Below are 19,326 nucleotides of genomic sequence, written 5' to 3' on the forward strand. Positions count from 1 at the left end.
GAATTTTCATACCTTAGGACTTTATTGCCAATCCAGGTAATTATCAGAACTATCAAATCTTCTTACTTCTCATAGTTCTGGAGATTTTTAAAGACACAGAATATAAAGTGCTTATCATCTTGTAAGAGTTTCCTGAATTCCCAAGCTGTAGCTGAGTCAGATGCTTTACTCCATGGTCACCAAGGCTAGGAATATATTTTAATTTTGTTTTATGGTGAGAGATGATATTCTGATTTAAAAGAATATGATTTTTAGAAAAATCTGAATATCATAGATTGTGCTGTAAGACTGTAGGAGCTGGCTGCTTTCCAAAAAGTTCACCCTATTCTTGGAAGCTGCAATTGAGGATGGAATGTCACAGAGTGTTGTAAGCATGTAACATGTTCTTTTACATCTTTTAATCCAGTCTGGCTGTGTAAAGATTTAGTTACTATTTAAAACGTTTTTGATGGCCCCTCTACAAGGTGGTGGTGTTTAGAAGTAATTTGTCACAAACTCATCATCAAGTTTTCCATTACTCTGAAATCTCAGCAAAGATGCCAAAAAGGTCGTTCAGAGTTTCTGAGCTATCCTCTTATCTGAAGGAAAAGTCCTCCTTATTAGGACAGTGTTTGGGCAGTGTGTGTTTATGAAACTTCCCTTACTGCCACTCTCCAATCAGAAAGCCAACTTTTAAAGAGCTACCTGATAGCTGTCTTAGTATTAAATACATGTCATTATAGAAAGATTTTTTTTAAAGTATGCTGATAAAGTAATTCATTTGAGAAATTCCATGCAGTGATGCACAAAATTTGACAACAGTCTGACTGTTGTGAAGGAGGCGTATGTCACTAAAAGCTAAATTTTTTGAAGATGACCATGTGCTCTCAAGAAAAGCGTTTATTGATTTGTAAAGTGGTGACTGGTCTTGGCAACAGGTCTTTGTTCATCAGCTGGAACTGCTAAATATCCTTGGAGTTGCTGAAAGATGATATGTGAAAAACTGAACAGGTCAGATGGGATTTTGTTTGAGGTGGATGACTTTGAAATCAGAGCCACAGGACAGTCAAACAATTATTATTATTTTAGTGTCTGAGTCCTGATCTGCAAATCACTGTATTGATCCATATGTAATTTTAGGGGAAAGGAGTGCATGATACTTAGTGTTTTGGCAGCCCTGGCTGTTAGCACAATGCTTTAAATTCTGTGGCTGTACTGGAAAATTGCCAACCTCAAACTCCTGAATAGGCCTCAGGAGTATGGAAACTGGGATTTGTCTTTATAAAAAATAAAATAAAATAAAAAAATAAAAAAAAACCAAAAAAGCAAACAACTTAAAAGGAGGACATATATAAACCAAAACTGATTATTTTAGTTTATTCAAATAACGATGGTTATTTGAAAAGCATAAAATTCTTCAAATTTCTTCAGACTGTAACGAGTTCAATCTGAGCAGAAGTTTAGTATCTGGAAGATTGAAATATCATGTTTGGGTGTTTTCTGCAATATTAAAACTTTGTCTTTCAGTTGTTCAGGGAAGAAGAAACAGAAATACGGGGAAAACCCAAAGCACCAGTAACATTTTAGTATATAAAAGTAGTGATATGATATAGCAGTTTAATGCAGTAAATTATCGGAATTATTGGCTGCCTCCCTGACCCAGATTTTGTTTAATATTCTGTGTGTTTCTTTATTCTGCATGTTTACATGTTGTATTTGGGCAGGTGCGAGCTTGTGCTTGTCTGTTCACTAAATGTATGTGAACTTGTTCTGCTGGTGCCTCAAGCTGCAAGGAAGCACGCAATTGCATTAGCACAGTGCTGAGCCTGCACTAAGCTCGTAGGAGTCACATGGATTTATTTAATTTAGGAATTTGGGCAGGGCAAGGTTTGCTTGTCGCTACATTCAGTATAAACAATCCCAGGCATATCCACTGCAAATAACTAGTATTGTGCTGAATTAATTAGTGTTTTGAGATCTCAGGAGCGCAGTGCAAATTAGTCATATAAATGGTTTACCATTTTTAAGTATTTCCTCTAATTTTTTTTGTCCTTGCTACACATACTCTTCCTCTGGAACAAAGAACTTGTGATTCATATCGCACATCATTCAGACTTGTTGAACTCAATGCAATGGAAACCTATTTGTGTCATGGTCATCACTGAAAAGTCAATTTTCTGATTAAATTGCGTGCAGTTATCATGGCTATATTGGTTATTAGAAACATGCTACTGAATTCAAAATACTTCTAATGAGGATGCAATTTCTGTCTAAGCATTCCTGTAGACACTAAGTGTTATCATATGCTTATTTTAGTAGATACAGAGGATTTTTCCTGCCTCTGACATCTATCTAGGTATTTCTTTCTACCCTAAAAACTGAAATAGAGGCTTGCCCAGATTTTGAGGAAAATATGATTGATTTCAAACCTAAATTCCATTGTAATTTACATTGTACTTGTGATGGAACAAAAGAAAGAGCCTTGAAAATTGGAAGAGTCTGCTCTGAGTATGGATTTATCTTTCAGGGATACTCTAGTGCTTGATTTTGATATGCTGCCATTTTACAGTTACAAACATTGTGTTCTGCTCAGGTTTTCTCATTTTAAATAAAATAAGTTTGTAATATTTGTTAATGTTTTTGTTATTCCTACCTCTTAATTGTAAGTATATTGTAGCCATATGATCTTTCCATATACCTTAGAATTATATTAAATTTGTAATTTGACTAAGACATCAGCTAAACTGGAGCTGTATTAAAAGTAAGAAGTAGAAAACAGGTTTTGCTGTCTATGATACCTCAAGGAGATGGATTTTGTGTATTGAAAAGTTATACCTTTCCTTTGCTTACAGAAATGAATTTATTTTATGTTTTGAGGTTTAATGAATGTGATATAAATGTATACATACTGCTCAGTGTGTATATTTATATATATCTATATTTATATGTTAGCTTTCCAGTCTTTTCCACATATGGAAGAATTTTTTGAGATCATGTTTAGCTATAGAAACCTCTCCCCCTCACTTCCCGTGAATGTGTGTGTTAGAATATACAACACTTGTATAGAGGTTTACATTTATCTTCTATTTCTTACTAGAAAAATTAGCTGCCACCATCATAGTCTAAAATAGGTCTTTAGACCAGCTGAAAGAGTCAAAAATGCATTCTGGGAGACAGTAACTCGATAACAAAAGTTGCATATCTGGCGCTGGTTACTTAAGTGAGATAACATGTCACAGGCTTTCACTACAAAGGGGACCATAAATTTTTGCATTGCAAATCTGATTTCACGGACCACTTCTTGTAAGAAGCATTGAGTTTCCGCTTCATCTAGTGATAAAGCTTTAGAATGCGTGAGTATCTGGTGAAACATCTTATTCATGTTAACGCTAGTCAGGGTGTTCTAAAGTAAGTGGTCAGAAACAACCTTTCGCTTACCCCCACTGCCAGTATTTATGTTTGATTTTAACCTAACTATATACAAATAGAACAAATGGTGAGATGGGTTTTATAGTCATTTTCATAAATGGGTGATGCATGGTTACTTGTGACGCCTTCTGTTATGGATAGGTTTGAAAATAGACCCGTAACATAAATCTGTATTTCTGAAGCAATTTTTAAGATTTATTCAACTTTTTGAATACACAAATGAAACATAAAGACCTTCTAAAACTCTATGCACCAAAGCCTTCAATGAATCCACTGTTAGCCTTTCCTCTTTCCGGTTACAGGCTCAGTTCTTCAAATCATTCATGCATAAAACTTCTGCAGTCAGTTGCTCTGTGTATGGAGAGTTCACGAGATTAGTCCTCAGCTGTGTTTGCTGCTAGAAATTGAGTAGTAGATAAAAGTCTCTCTAGGCTCTGAAAGATTCTGATTTTAGATTAAGTTCTAGATTTGAGAGAAACTTCACTGGTTAGCGGGTAGATTTTTGTGTCACACGGGGAAATTAATATTTATACGTGTAATTGCTTGCTGTAAGTAGCACAGTTTCACACTCCAGAGACAGTAGTTGCATGTTTAATGACCCGTTAGTAGACGTAGATAATAAAGACAGTAGCGTAAATCAGTCATCAGAAAGTTAGCTCAAGAGATGAGCAAGTTATCACTAGATTTATTTAACCCAAGTTAAGACATTAATTCTTAGCATGCCAGCACATGAAAGGGAAATGTGATGAGCCTTGTCAGGAAGGGTCTTCTATTGTGGGAAGAGAGCCAGAAAAGCTTAATTTACCAAGTTTTTAATGTTGCCTGCATTGCAAAAGCTTTTTGTCTAAAAGGAGATTAGGATTTTAAATAATTTATTTATGTAAATAATGGATTTTATAAAGATAGTTGCATGCCACAAAAGTGAGGGGAAGTGTGCTGTACTTCAGCTTCATGGAGGTATTTGCTGTCTGTTTTTTGGGTCAGTTTCACTATGTTCTTCACTTCAGGTAACCACATTTTATACACTAGTGGGCCTCATAGCAATGCAGAATTCTGCAGTCTTTGATTGCATCTACATTAGGGTCTTAGTTCTGATCAAGAGTGCAAATTTGATCATTCCCACTGTGGATCATATGCAGAAGCGGTGTGGGAGTGGGCACACTGAATTCCTTTTTGATTAAATTTAACTGAAAGATGCATTCCAGAAGATCCCCCAACACAATGAAATTGCTGAAGGGAATTTAGTCTTGCAGACAGAGCAAAATTAATCCAGAATACCCCGCCTCAAGATAGGTGCATTGTACGGATGCTGTTTCTCAGTACCAGTTGTATTGGCTCTAGATCTGTGGCTGTTGCAACGCACTGCTAAACACAACCTCTTGCAACTATGTCATATTTAGTGCTCAAGAATATGCTATGTGCAAACCTGTTACAAATAGGCTTTTAATTGCTGTCATCTAATTGTTAAAATTTTTTAGACTTACTTATCATGTACACCATGATTAAAGTTATCCTTTGTTTCTAACCTGCTGTGTAATGTATCCCCTTTTATCTGAGGGCCACTGTCTCAAATTTAATACTGAAACTGATGAACCTTAAAGAATTGATGACTGAGAAATGTGCCTGCAAAACTTGTATTGAGGTGTAGTTCAATAGTAAAGCAGAAGACATCTTTATACAAGCTTTCTACATCTGTGTGCAGTGTTTTCCAAGCACTACTCCTTAAATTCCTCATCTTGCTCGCTTGAAACCCATTTTGAGGTATTAATGACAGGTTTTGTGACAATTGGATCAGAAGAGTAAATCATATTTAGTAACACTGGCTGTTTCTTTTGAAGATGTTAAACAAATATGATGAGTAGCAGCACAGAAGAAAGGACTAGCAAAAGGATGAGATAAAGTCAATGAATTAATAATCTTTAAATAGCCCATGTAGAAAGGCTTTAGTAATACTTGAGATTATACCAATGTACTGTACCTAAATATATGTCCAAATTAGAGACTTGGATGTCAGTCCTAAAAATACAAAACATTCAATGTTTTAAATATTTTGAATTTATAATAATTTTATAATAATTAAGCATGAATGCTAATTTATCAGTTCCATTGGTGTTTCTTGAATTATGGTTTTTTCCCTTTTTGCTTGGCTGTATTTGAGACTTTGCTTTGCAGTTTTTGTCATTCTTGCCCACATAAACCAATGAAAGATCCAAGTTTAAAAAGCAGTTAATGTACACAAACGTTAATCAAAAACTGCTTGATTATAGTTTATTGTTTGAAAGAGCCATAGATTAATGATTCTGTAGGATACACACTGATATGAAAGACTAATCATACTTCTGGAAGCCTCTGATCCAATATTAATAAATGATAAGGCATAACTGCAGTTTTTATTTTGCTTCACCGTATGTCAAGAATGCAAAAATAGGTAATGAACTTAATTTATCTCTGAACATCAGTAAAAAATTCTGTATTCTCTCTTACATTATCTGTTTGCATTGAGGTACCAAACCTTAGCTTCTTGATAAGATAGTTTGTTCATAAAACCAATGAAAACTTCAATCCTGATTCTGACATGCTTTTTACCAGTGCTTATAGATTTTTTTCTATCCATACAGAAAAATCTGTAAAGCCTATAACACTAAATTAGGATTTACACCATTAAATATCCACTCCTCAAGTTGTAACGGGCAGCAGAATGACAAGAATAACTGAGTCTTATAACTTTGATCCAATGCACTGGAAGGAGGTAGTGCAGGCTTGAAAACAACCTGTATGCATAGTGGGAACAGTAAGTGATCAATGAGTTCTTTTAATAATTCTTTAAGATCTTGCATCTGAAAGCCACATTGTGGCTTCCGTTAAATTAAAAAGTGACAGTACATATAATGGAATAATGGGTTTTCGTTTAATTCTATCTTTTTTTAATCAAAAAGAGGGTTGACATTCTCCAATATCTGTAGGTATTTTACTTTTATCCTCAACTATCATAAAGTGCAAAATATTTTTAGGCTAGTGCATTACCTAACATCAATATATGACATAATTAACTAAATAACTTATTAGATAATAAAGCATGTTATGAAACATTGGGCTTTTTTGATAGGAATGATAAGTGGGAGAGTTCTACTTAGGTTAGTGCAAATCTATTTATCTTCTATAAATAATTAATGTGTGGAATTAAAAATGAGATATGAACAGATTTTCTGGGATAGTTATAACTCTAGTCAAAAAACTCTATGGATAGACTTTTTTTAAACAGGACATTATGTTGAGAGTGGTGTTGAGGTTGCTCTTAGTATTAAAAATTTAAAATCCAGTGAGGGTTTGTTTTTTTCTATTCAGTTGTCTGTCAAAATAGATCAACCGTGTTTAAGTAATTTTTTATGAACTACTTAATCACTAAAATTGGAAAATACATAATAAATTCTTTGTGTACAGAATAAGATTATGGCACAGACATTTGCACTAAAACAGATGTGAGGAAAAAAGATGGAAGATGATTTTTGTTAACTGTAGATGCTGAAGTAGACCCGACCACCCAATAATTTTTTCATTAAATCAGTATTTTTTCTTTAATTATTTTGAATAGTTAGCCGTATCTTTTAGAGTCTTGATATAAAATCTTCAAGTCATCCAGAAGCGATGCACTATTGAAAAATATGTACCGTATTTGCAGTGCAATTACTTCCTCTAAATCTCTATCAAGCTTTTCTTCTGCTAGATGAAAGAACCGTCTCCTTTTCTGTATGTTAGTTAATAGTGATGAAACAATCTTTGAATATTTTCTGAGTGATCAGTTATGTTGAGTCTCTTTTGTTTCTCACTGCCAAGTTAATTTTTCAATAATTTTGTAGCTGTTTCCTGATCTGGTTACAGTCATCCCAATATTCACAAAAGTATGACATGACTACCAGATGTGTAATTTTATTAATGGTTTTATGCTACTGCATAAAGATACAGCAAACTTTGATTTTTATTTCTCCATCTGTATTTGTCCTTGTAAATTCAACACTGTATTGCATGTTCGTGTCCACCATGGTCTGCGTAGCCCTTTTGGATATCATCAGTTTCAGATACAGTCCCCTGTCTTCTAAGTTTGCCCTGTATGTTTTCAAGTGATGACAATGTATACATGATTTCAGTTATATGTGTGTGCAGCTGATAACATTTATTCAGCTAATACCAAATACATTCACTTTTCCAAGCAGTGCTTGTCAGACTTTTCTTTCAGATCATGGGAAAACAGAAAAAAGTTTGGGATGAGAAAAGATACCTGCTGGTCCCCTTCCTTCTCCAGCAACATTGATTCTATGTAGAGTTAATTTTGCTGACGCTGTGTCTCATGGCATATAATCAAATGCCTTCCAGAAATCTCAGCATGTTATTTCAAAGCACTTACCTTATCAAAAAGAGTCTCTATGTAATTGAAAAAGTTAGAAAGTTATTTTGACAGGACAAGTACACAAAAAAGTGATATTGATTGACATTAACTGAGTTCCAGCTTTTAATTTATTGCTTATTGTATATCAGGATCAGTGTCAAACTATATAGTCAGTAATTTCCCGTAATACTTTTTAAAAATATTTGACAATATTTGATTTTTCAACTCTTCTAGAATTCTGCCAAAAAGAGATCATGCAAGTAATTGGAGTAAAAATGAACGTCTGCCTGTTTGAAGGATTACAATACACTAAACAGCAAACCAGCTGTATGTAGTTAGAATTCATTTGGAAATGTACTGAGTTGCCCATTTTGTTGATTTTTGCTGTTTTTAAAGATATCACCAAAGATTAACCTAATGCGTTCTGTTAGTGAAATTAGGATCAAACTACTCAGTGGAAAAGAAATCCTTCAGTCTTTCTTCAACCTTTACTCTGGCAAAACTCTTGTCAACTTCAAAGTCAGTTCAATTAGCATTAGCAGGCCTGAATAAAAGTAGCTCCTGTAGAATTCAGAGGGACAGACTTGTATTTTCAGTGAGGTGAACCCAGCTCCTTGGAAGTTTTACAGAATTCGTCCCTTTGTTTCAAAACGAAATAAGAATATTCAGGCCTTCCTGTGCCTTTGCTTTGTAGTGTAGTTGTGCAGACCTTATAACTAAGACATGTTCCAAGTTAACTGTAAAAAATTTACCCGCATTTCTTCTGTGTTAAATGATAGCTAAGTTTATAGTGGACTGTCAGATTTCTTTACTCAATTCAGCAACATGCAAGACATCTATCTTAACATCTGGTTTTTAATAACGGTTGACATCTGGGAGCTCTTTTTTATTCCAAGAATGGACTAGGAACAGTAGTGATACTGGCAGTGTATATTTTCAGGCTAAAATTCCTGTCTCTTTCAATCATAATTAATTACCATTCATTTTATTTAGTTTTTAGATTTAATTGAGTGCCAGCAGTATGTTACACCAGCTAACTTGCAAAGTTCTGAAACTATAGACTGTAATTTTTTTACGTTTCTAAAATATCAATGGGTGAGTTTTAAGAATATCTAAAATTATAAGATTTTATTTGATCTTGAAATGCTGAGTTAAATGAAAAACATTGTGTTGTGCGCCTCTGTTCTAGGAGCTGAGCATCCCATCAGAATTTGCCACAGTAGAACTGTGTAGATATGCACATACACATCTGTGTGTGCATAGGTAAATAATCATTGTAAAAAAATCTAAACTTCATTAAACATATCCAGGAAAGAACATTTCACTCCCCTGCTTTAGTTCATGGGTTTTATTTTGTTCTTTTTAATTTTGGGTTTGTAATAATCGTAAAGAAAGACCTTCTGCTTTCAGCGCATCTACAGTAAAGTAATTACTTTAACAAACAAATTCTTGACATGGTTATGATTTTTTGTATTTGCTGTTAATGTCATTATCTATCATTAAAACTCTAAATAAATAATCCTAATGGTTAAAAAATGGAAAGGAGGAGATAAACTAATAGCATTTAATGATTCGCAGTGTTTAAGGACAGCTTAAAAGAGAGATTTGCTAGCACATTAGAAAAGTGTACTTCACTAATGACAGATTTTTTTATTCTTCAACAGTTTTGTATCTTTTAACCTAACAATCTAAGACAATTTGATTATAGTAATTACTTTGCATACTTACAAGGTTTGATATTTTTCTGCTGTCAGTGTTGGTTTGATTTGTGTGCAATTAAAAAATAGATAATCTTTTAATATTTAATCTTATCATCTACTTCCTACACACTGTTTTAACTGGGTGGCAAAAATGTTTGCATCACTGTTCTTGTTTTTTTGGTTGCTATAGATGCAGATTCTTGCATATATAACACAAACTTGTTCTAGTTGGTTTTGCTATCTTATGTCTAAAAAAAAAATCATGTTTTTAACAGCCGAGAACTGTATTATATTTGCACCAAAGTAACTAACTTTTTCTTCTTTCATTCCAATGCTAACATCCTCTCTGTGCAACTCCTAATCTCTGGCACACAGGATGACGAGGAGGGTATATGGGCTTAGCCGTTCCTATAAACCAAAGTTCCAGTTTTGTTTTGAGGGGTGAGAAACTCTCTTTTCTATCTCTTTCAAGTTGCAGTCTATCTTTTATCGTTTCATTTTAAACTGCATGGAGCTGTGTGTATCTTGACAAGTGTGTTTGTAAACCTTGTAAAAATGTCTTCTCATGTGCAATGAACAATGAGAAAATGTGTCTAATCGTTTAATTTTTTTTCACAGCCTGTTGTGGCTAAAGGTGTAGGTAGGTACAAAACTTAAGAAGTATTGTATTTGGATCTGTTTGTATCTGTCTAAACGATTTCCTTTTTTTGGTAGATAAGAATTTCTCTAAGGTAATATTAACCTGCTATATTATCTTGAAAATCGCTGTAAGAAAACTGTAATATTTTTGGAGAATGAGTGTGAAAGTTTGATACTGAAGAAAGTTTGCCATAGATTAAGCATACAATTTGACTGGAGTATAATTTATAATGTGCATTGAAAAAATGAGACAACCTATTAAGCTAAAATGTTTTGGTGAAATTTTAAAATAAGCGGTAGATGCTTAATAAGGGAAGTATAATCTGTCTATGCAATACATGCCCTTTGTCTGAAATAATCTGATGGACTAACATCCATGCAATACTTTGGTTGTGATATTTAAGGGTACAAAGTGCCGTTTATTTTGTTTAAGTCTCTTTCAGTTATGAGTAAATAACTATATTGTCACCGTGTTATTGATGAATGCATCTCCACTTCTTTGGTGGTTGCCTTTGAAGCTGTAGGTAACTCGTAGCTCGTGATCACTGTGGTCTCAACGCTGCTAAAATCACGGGCCTGGCGTTTCACTCATAGACCATGTTGCTCATGTAACTACTTCTTACTGGAACAATTCTATTTACAATGGGACTGTTCAGAGGAGCAAAATCTACTCACATAAGTAAAGATTAATGTGTTATTAAAGCTGCTATACTTTATATTACTTTGGCCTCTGTCACCCCAAGTCAAAGACTGTATGATTTGTTTTGTTTCCAGTAGTGTTATAAGCCACGTTACAAGTCAGTCATTCTGACAGGCATAAAATCTTGAAATATTTTTTGTTCTTTTATACTTAATATTTTTAGAATAGCTGTGAGATGCAAAATTGAATAATTTGTATTTTGTTTAAAAAAAAAAACGAAAACACAAACTCTTGAAGCTTTCTATCACACAGAATTTTAAGATTCAACAACTGTAAAATAAAATAATGGGCACTGTGATACCGTTAACATTTAAAGAAAGCAACCTTGGTTTATCAGAGTATAGTTATAAACTTTTTGGTTTTATGCTTTCTGATTCAGCTTTAAATGTCATGCTTGTACAGGTTGTACGTGTCGGTAACCTCCTTGTTCATGGACACACACGTGGTAACAGTAGGAAAGGATGTGACTCATATTCTAAATTTTTTTAGCTACACTTTCTTCTTTTGTGAAAATAAGCAGCCTTAAGAAGAATCTGGAATTGTTCTTTTTCACATAAAAATGTAAAAAGAGGTTTATGGATTTTCTTAGTGCTGTGTTTTAAGTAATTAGCAAGTTCTGTTAACTGCAGCTGCATGATATTTTAATAGCCGTTTATGATGTTATTTAAAAGTAATGTAATTTTCAGCTGTTTGTTAGCATCATTCTTCTGGTTTGGGTGTGGAGAGCAGGTCTTTGTTTATTTTCCAGGCCCATATATATTTCCAATTTAAAAACAGACATTCTTCTCTGACTCTTTTGTTCAAATGCCAGCATAATTTATCTGGTATCGTTATGTACCAGATCCTTGACAAATAACTTGTTTGCTGTTTCTTTTCAAGTGGGGGAGCACTGCCAATGTAGTGTAAAAAATAGCTGGTAGCAGGCATAGTCTGTCCTCCAGACTGAACTCATGCATAGACCTGTCCTTGTAGGAAAAATGGCCATGGGTCTAGTGGAATGGCTCTCATAAGGTGAAAATTCATGTCATAGACCTCCTTCCCTAGGGGAAAAGAATAGTTTAGGTCCCAGACCTATAAAGCTTATGAAAATACATGTAGTAATATTAAATTTCCTCACATTCGCTGTTAAGAGCTGTAAGTATATCTTACAAAAGAGATGCTCGCAAAAGATATGCTTTGAAAAAATAATAGCTATTTTTTTTCTATTGCGCACAGACTTGAGAGCTAACGGCTTGATTTGGCCGACTGAGCACAGGAGTTTGCAGTCTCCACGCATCTAGCTCAGCAGTGGGGGTTGCTCAGGTCGAACTGAGCTACTTGTATTAAACCAGAGGAAGACTGGACTTAGTTCTCAGAACTACTCTTGAGGAGTAGAAGTTACAACATAAACTACTTCTGAGGTCTTTATTCCTATTTTCTGAAGTTTGAGCAGAGCAGCAGTTAAAAGTTACTGCATTCTAAGGTAACACTGTGGTACATTCTGCCACATAGACTAAAGCCCTGGATTTGTTAAGGAAATGAAAATTTTGGATAAATGGATTATTTCCTGTTTCTACTTACAATCAATACAAGGTTAATAGAGTTGTATCTTTTTATCTTTATCTGACACCATCTCTGTAAAATACTTTTTTTATACATTTGTTTGCTTTTATATAAAGTCTGGACATTATAATTAGTTCTGTTATTATATCTTGTTGTATGATATTCCTTTTAGCATCCACTTTATGATTCTGTACTTATGGATTGAAAGGAATAGTGCCTGCGATTTAGTTTTGCAACATTTTAATCATTTCTATTGCTATTTAAAGAAGACGCACAGGATTTGTCTTGGATGCATATGGCTTAAGGCTCAGTGAATTTAATAGTTTAAATGATTAGAAATCAGGGTGAAATGAACTGTCTTGAATGTTGCATTATTATTTAAAACTGACATTGTTAACATGAGTAGAATATCCCAGTAGTTCATTACAATAAATCCATTACTGTGCAGAGTTTTAAAGCTCTAGGCATAAACTCTTCACTACAGAGTGCTCTGCCCTGTGTTTTTGACAGTGCATATAAGAGGAGTCTGGATACTGTTCTTACCAAAGCAAGGTGATAAAACTCCCTGAACAGTTGTTCACCACCAGGAACGATGGGCGCACAGTTCACTCCAGTTAGCTTCATTGCACTGTGGCTGCAGGATTCAGCAGGATGGGTTGACTCTTTTTGCGTGATAGTAGTAGAGAGGATGAGTGGTCGAACTGGTGAACTTCCAGCAGCCTGTTGAAACAGATCTAGAAACTAGATAAATGGAACGGGGATGAGATGGAGATTTCATCTCTATGTAGGAAGGAGATGATTGCACTCTTCATAATATAAGGACCCTTAAAACAGCCCGTAATTCATGGGGTTAGACATGTTTTCACCATTCTTCCTCTCTGCTCTGATTTTCATACGTAGAACGGCTGGGGGAAACCAAATCTCTCAGTGGATTATATATTAAAACACAGACTTAATACAATTAAATTGGGTGTATATCTTCTTTAGAAAAGCTCCTCTGTATTTGTTTTTTACTTCAGATTTCTATCAAAATCTAATTGTGAACATGAGAAAACCAAGAGACCCAACGAGAATGAACATGAGGAATATATTTTTATGTTGAAGCAGAAAATATAATTTTACCAGCAATTTAATTTTACAAGTATTTGAATGGCAAGAATGCAGATTTCTAGAAAAAAAAATCCTTCACCTTCTTTATAGTTTGTAAATTTGACATCATTTTTAGTTATACAGTTTAAATTATATAAATGATGGATGCAGCAGTTCCATTGCAACACACACATTTGTTTATGAACCAAAGCATATTATTGTCCTTTTAGAATCTCAAAGACACATTTGTTTTAGTTTAAAAAAAATTACGTACAAAGTGTACAATGATTTTGAGAACAATCAAGAGACTATGGGAATCTTAATTTAATTTTTGTTACAGTAGTGTAAAATAAATTATCTGCTTTTGAATTGGAGTTGATTTCTCTTTAAGAGTTTTCTTTTTTTCTACAAAACAAAAAGCCACTGTGATACCAAAATGTTTAGCATCTGAACTTGTCTTCTTTCAGGTCTAATTTAATCCTTATTATTAATCAGTTTTACTAATATTGTTTTACGTACCATGCAGATATTTTCAAAAGCGTTCCTGAGGCCATGAGGTAGTACTCTGCCTAAGTAAGGATAGTGCAGACTAGTCCTCTAATTATGTTTTAAAAGTAGTCAGTTAAAAATCAGTGAGGTCCTTTTAAACTTCACAACTTCAGTACTTAATTACTACACAAGAGTGACATGAAATGATGGTGGAAATGTAGAGTGGCAGGATGAGAATATGTTGTAAGGTTATAGACACGCTAGTTACTCATTAAGGAACAAAGCGTTCAAGGAAATCTCACTGGCCGGCAAATTTGGTAGCACATGTAGCTGCACTGGTTGGGACTTGTTTAGAAATGGGATCTCTTCCCCTCTCCTCACCCTTATAAAGGGAAAAAAAATCCCGAAAATCAGGAGGTGATGATAAGCTTGAAGAATTAAGCCTGTATAGAAGTCTGTCATGGGTAACTGAAGCCATGTGACTCAAAGTATGATTCGTGACACAGCTGAGGTGTGCAGGTAGAACACAAGTGCTTGTTTTTTTCGTTCCAGTTCCTACCTCTGAAGTGCAGCAGACACTGGAAAAACAGTTAGGACTTTGCCACAGGTTGTCCATGCGTGTCTGTAAGAGAAATCAACACAAAAGCTGTTTGTGGAGTATTCTGTTTGTACAGTGCTGTAGACTTTGTTCTTTGTCAGATGTGAAGTAAATTAGATGTTTTGAAAGATGATGTTGAGGAGTGTTTGGACAAGTTTATTGTCTGTTATATCCTTAAAGCAGGGTTACCTTCACACCTGAGACAAAGAGGGGCTGAAGCTTGTGCCTAGTATCAAATTACGTCTAGTGTTTCTGAAACTAGAATCATAAAGCTAGTCTGCTAAATCTGGGTTTAAGAGCAGAACATAAAGTCTGTAATTTAAAATTTTGCCTTAGGGGTACTGTGGAGGCATTCTTCAGGAGACATCAGTGTCCTTTGATAAAAAACCCCAAACCTTCAAAGCAGAATTTCTCTACAGAATGGGCAACAGAATAAAACTGCTCAATTATTGCTCAGGCAAATATTCACTGTTCACTTCTAACTATTGGATGTCTTTTGTATGTTTCCAGGGAGGAGAAGAAGAGGCTGTTTTAAAACAAATGTGGTGCCTAGCTTTGTCTTTGTTGAGATGTGGTGAACAGTTCTCTTTCAAGATGTCCTTACTAATAGGAGTATAAAGCATAGAAAATTTGGTCATGTTACTATATAAGGATATGTTTAAAGACATTAACTATTAGCTATTGTTCTGCTTTTTGTTTTCATTATTTCAAGTCAAGATTTCTGTAAATATTTTTCTTTACATTTGGGATATTCCGTTTAGCCTGTTTTGGAAAAATCATGTTAACTTTGAAATGAGTCTCAGTAGCATGCAAAGCAATGGAAAAATAAGGAGCATGACTGCAGTGTTCCTTTTAATTTTCTCATAGAGTGTATGAATACTAGCTCTATGCTTAATAAGCTAAGTGGGTGTTGCTACATTGACTGGAGCCCAAGGGCATTTTGGATTTGTGAATTTTTAGACATGATTGTTGTTTTACTGCAACTTGGTTTTTACTAAACAAAAGGAGGAACCTCCCTAGGAATGTTTGTTTTGCAGACTATGGACAGATTTGTGACTAGTCTTCATTCCTGTTAAAATACTTTTATTCATAATGGAAGACATTTATAGGTTTTAATTTAATTGGGAAATTCTATGTTACTTAAAAAATTAGCTTTCTTTCTTCTTGTCGATGTCATTGCTACTGCTAGTAGTTTTGGGTATTGGTTGCTCACCGTTGAAGACAGAGGGTTTTCATTAAAAGTACATAGGAATTTATTTTGCTGTATGTATTTCGTTATTTTTTACTGATTATACACTGGAAATACGTGAATCGCTTGACAAATGTGAAACTTTTTATGTATTTCCTATGGAATATGAGATTAGTGAAGATCATCAGCATTGTTATTTAAAAAAAAAAAACTTTATCTTTCCGTTACAGCATTGCTACAGCCAAATACATTAGAGTTAAGGTCAGAAGTTGAAACCCTGGGTCCACTCAAGTCAGTGAAAGTTTTGTTATTTATTTCATTCAGATCAGTTTCTGTGCTTTTATTTGTTCATTAGTAGAAAAACATCTGTGCATATACACATATGTATTCTCAAAAAGACTTCTACAAACTGCATGTCTTTTACTTTAATCTGACAGGCATTTATCCTACCTTATCTTATCCTTGGTATTTATGAGACACCAAATCACCCTCATGTCTAGCTGTAGAACTTTGTTATATAAATCCAATAGGGTTTTTTTTCTGTCACTGGTATTTTAGCTGTGTGAGTCAGGCCATTCTGCCTGAACTTTGGCCTCAGCTTCTTCACTGCAGGTGCGGAAGGTGTGCAAACAATCTGAAAATGTAGCTGATGAACTGAACTTCAAAGCTATTGATGTCAGCCTAAAGACAAAAATCACAGGGACTACAATCATCAGCCGTGCTCTTGTATAATCTTCCATAGTAAAAACAAATACCATACGAGAGCAATTTTTAACAGGGTAGAAAGTGAGAAGAGGCACTATGGATTTTCACAGATAAACTTTCTTTCAAAATGTTATAGTTGCTGTAAACAGGAGAAGTAGATAATCACTGACTTCATGCCAAAAGAAGTAATCGCATCATTTAGCTATAGTTTAATAACTGAAGCTGAGTAACCTAAGTAGCGAAAATCTGCTTTAAAAGAGACAAATTCAGTGATGAATTGCACTTCTACAAATGTTCACGTGAACATGTGAAATGATTATTATTTGTCTTGAAGAGAGTTTCAAGCAGTTGTCTGAATAGTAGAGCGTATGAATATGGGACTGGCAGCACAGCAATCCAAGACCAGTGGTAGGTCTTGGTTTGTTTGGAAGCAGAAGTGTCACCTGACTTGAAGACCTAATCAAAGCTCCTATGACCTAAACATTTGAATGTAAGATTTTAAACAAAAATATGAAAAAAAACCAGTCAATTTTGAATAAGTATGAGATTTATATAAGTTGCTCTGGGAAGTTTATGAAAAAAACAAGAGAAAATATTCAGTAAAGTACGGAAAATAATACCTAATAAATTATCTAGTATCTCTTTTTAATATAAAATAAACATATTTATTTTGTTAGCTACAATGCTATAATGCTGCTTTTTTTTTAAAAAAGAAAGAAAGAAAGAAAGAAAACCTCCCTGTGCTGACCTACTTAATGAAATACCAGTTGATATTGCACATGTCTCTTGATTTCCTGTAGGAAAAGCTTTGATAGGTGATGACTGCTATCATAGATATCCAGTCCTACCAGCCACAAGGCCTGGAGCCAGTTTTGAGACACGTCCCTGTCTCTTACGCTTCATGTTATTCTGGCAGTGGTTTCTAATGCAGATTCTCAGATCGCACGCATGCAATAATTGAAGCACTTCATCTGGGTGTGGTGGCTGGAGCTCCAGCTGAACTGAGTGAGGCGTAGATGCAAAGAAACAAATTAAAAAGGCATTTGGCTGTTTCAGCAGGTGTATACTGCTTGCACAGCCATTCCCTTTTTCTGGGGCAGGCACTGGGCAGGATGGGATTGTCTTGTGTTCGGAGCCTTCATTCTGATAATTTGTGAATAATTCCTCTAACAGAGTTCTGTACACACAGTACAATACAAACACTTATAGAAATAAGTGTGCATACAGAAATCTAGGAAAAATATTTATTCATGTGATTTAATCCCAAGCATCTTGGGAACATTGCTTTGACAACATTGTTATTTGTATACTTGTGCTCTAGCAAATATTAATGTAATGATTTCAAATAGTTAAGAAATGGCTATTAATATTCCTCATTTTGCTCTACTGTCCCACTCTAATTAGGCACCATTTTGGCATCAGTGATCTCATTTGTTCAAAAATACCTGTTGTGCTACCCATTTCAGAGACCACTAGGCAAAGCGCAGCTTTAGTTGTGATGGAATATCCCTGCATATCACAAAAGGCAGAGCTTTGCTGCTTCATTTTGCTTCAGTTTTCATCTTTGATTTATAGACAGCTCACTGGTGAAAATGTTTGCAGGTCTGTTTTCCAGAAGAGCAGTGATGGTTTCACTGGTTCCCTCCTGGAGCCTTTCAGATCATCTGACTGGCCAGATCATGAGCTCCTCTTTAGGAGCCTGGCTCTGAGCTCTGCCAAAGTCAGCCAAGCTAGCTGAACAGTTCATGTAATAGTTTTATTTTAAACCAGATCTTTTTGACTAAAATAAGCAGCATTACTGGAAGATTTGAAGCAATAGTCTTAGAAGGGAGAGGGACAAGCAGCTGGAATCTCTTTCAACAGCATATCTGGATGTAGATGAGGATATCTGTCCACAGCCTTAGGCCATGGGCAGAGCACTCGGCAAACAGCTGTGCCAGCTGATGATGTTATTACCACCCACCCTCATGTGCTTATTACTATTTTTCTGCTAAAGATTGTTACCCTTCCCAGATCTATCAACAGAAGAAATCACTCCCATCAATCCCATATCAACTTCAAGCAAACTGAGCCAGGTTAGTTTAAATAGTGATGAATACCCATTCATCAGACAAGCCTGTTTATTGTTGCCTAGTGTGGTGTAGAGAGCACTCTGACATTTCTGATTCTCTGTTAGAAACTGTGTGGTAACACAGCTGATGGTTAGGGAAGAACAGCTAGTGCCAGTTACATCTTCAAGTGGAAAAGCTGAGTCTGGAAGAGAATTATGTCCATAAGTTAAAAACAAAAAGACCCTCACTGAGATCATCTTCAAAGGCACTTGCACCGATTTAGGTAATCAGGTTATTAAAATAATTTAAATTAAAGCAGTGCAGTTTTCTTGTTTGACTAATCAGAATCAGAACCTCTTTGTTAGTTTTGCAGATAGACATATTTTTACCAGATGCAAGCATGGAGATCAGTAATAAATGATAATTTCTGTTTTATATAGGAGCTATAATTTTGGATAGTAAATCAGGGTTAAATTCTAGGAAAGCCAGTTCTCCAAACTGTTTTTTGGTTGGGCTTTTTTTCATAGATCTTTCAATAAGTCTTTGCTGAGCCAATTATATTAATAATATGACTAATTTTGTCACACATGGTTCTAGGACCTTGGAATACATTGGGTGATAAATCTCAAACAAGGCCGAGAGCTTTGCTCTTTATAGCAGATCTTAAAGTCTACCTATAAGTGTTTACGAATTACTACTGTTCCCTAATGTGGCTGAAGCCTAAATCTTTATTTGTTGGAGCCATCAAAGCAGCACAGTACAGGCACATTCTTTGTGTAGTGTTTTACATCTGTTGACCTGGCTCCTGCATGTGAGCTTTTCAATGAGGATT

At 34.9% G+C, this 19,326-nt stretch overlaps 1 protein-coding gene across 12 annotated transcripts in view; it reads left to right on the forward strand.

The window, feature by feature from the left end:
* ERC2 (ELKS/RAB6-interacting/CAST family member 2) overlaps positions 1–19,326 on the forward strand; it is a 532,940-nt gene that overhangs the window by 402,176 nt on the left and 111,438 nt on the right. For 11 of the 12 annotated variants that reach the window (XR_003399297.1, XR_003399299.1, XR_003399301.1 and 8 more), the window contains one exon: positions 9,868–9,933. Coding sequence is in view for 1 of the 12 variants with exons in the window: in XM_026857422.1 (XP_026713223.1) it covers positions 9,868–9,894 (27 nt within the window). In the remaining 11 variants the exon portion in view is untranslated. Of the gene's footprint in view, positions 1–9,867; positions 9,934–17,277; positions 17,288–19,326 lie in introns of those variants that run through there. The other variant, XM_026857422.1, reaches the window with a different exon arrangement.

The sequence above is a fragment of the Athene cunicularia genome (genome assembly GCF_003259725.1).
Source record: "Athene cunicularia isolate RWA chromosome 12 unlocalized genomic scaffold, athCun1 chr12_part1, whole genome shotgun sequence".
Lineage (NCBI taxonomy): Eukaryota > Metazoa > Chordata > Aves > Strigiformes > Strigidae > Athene > Athene cunicularia.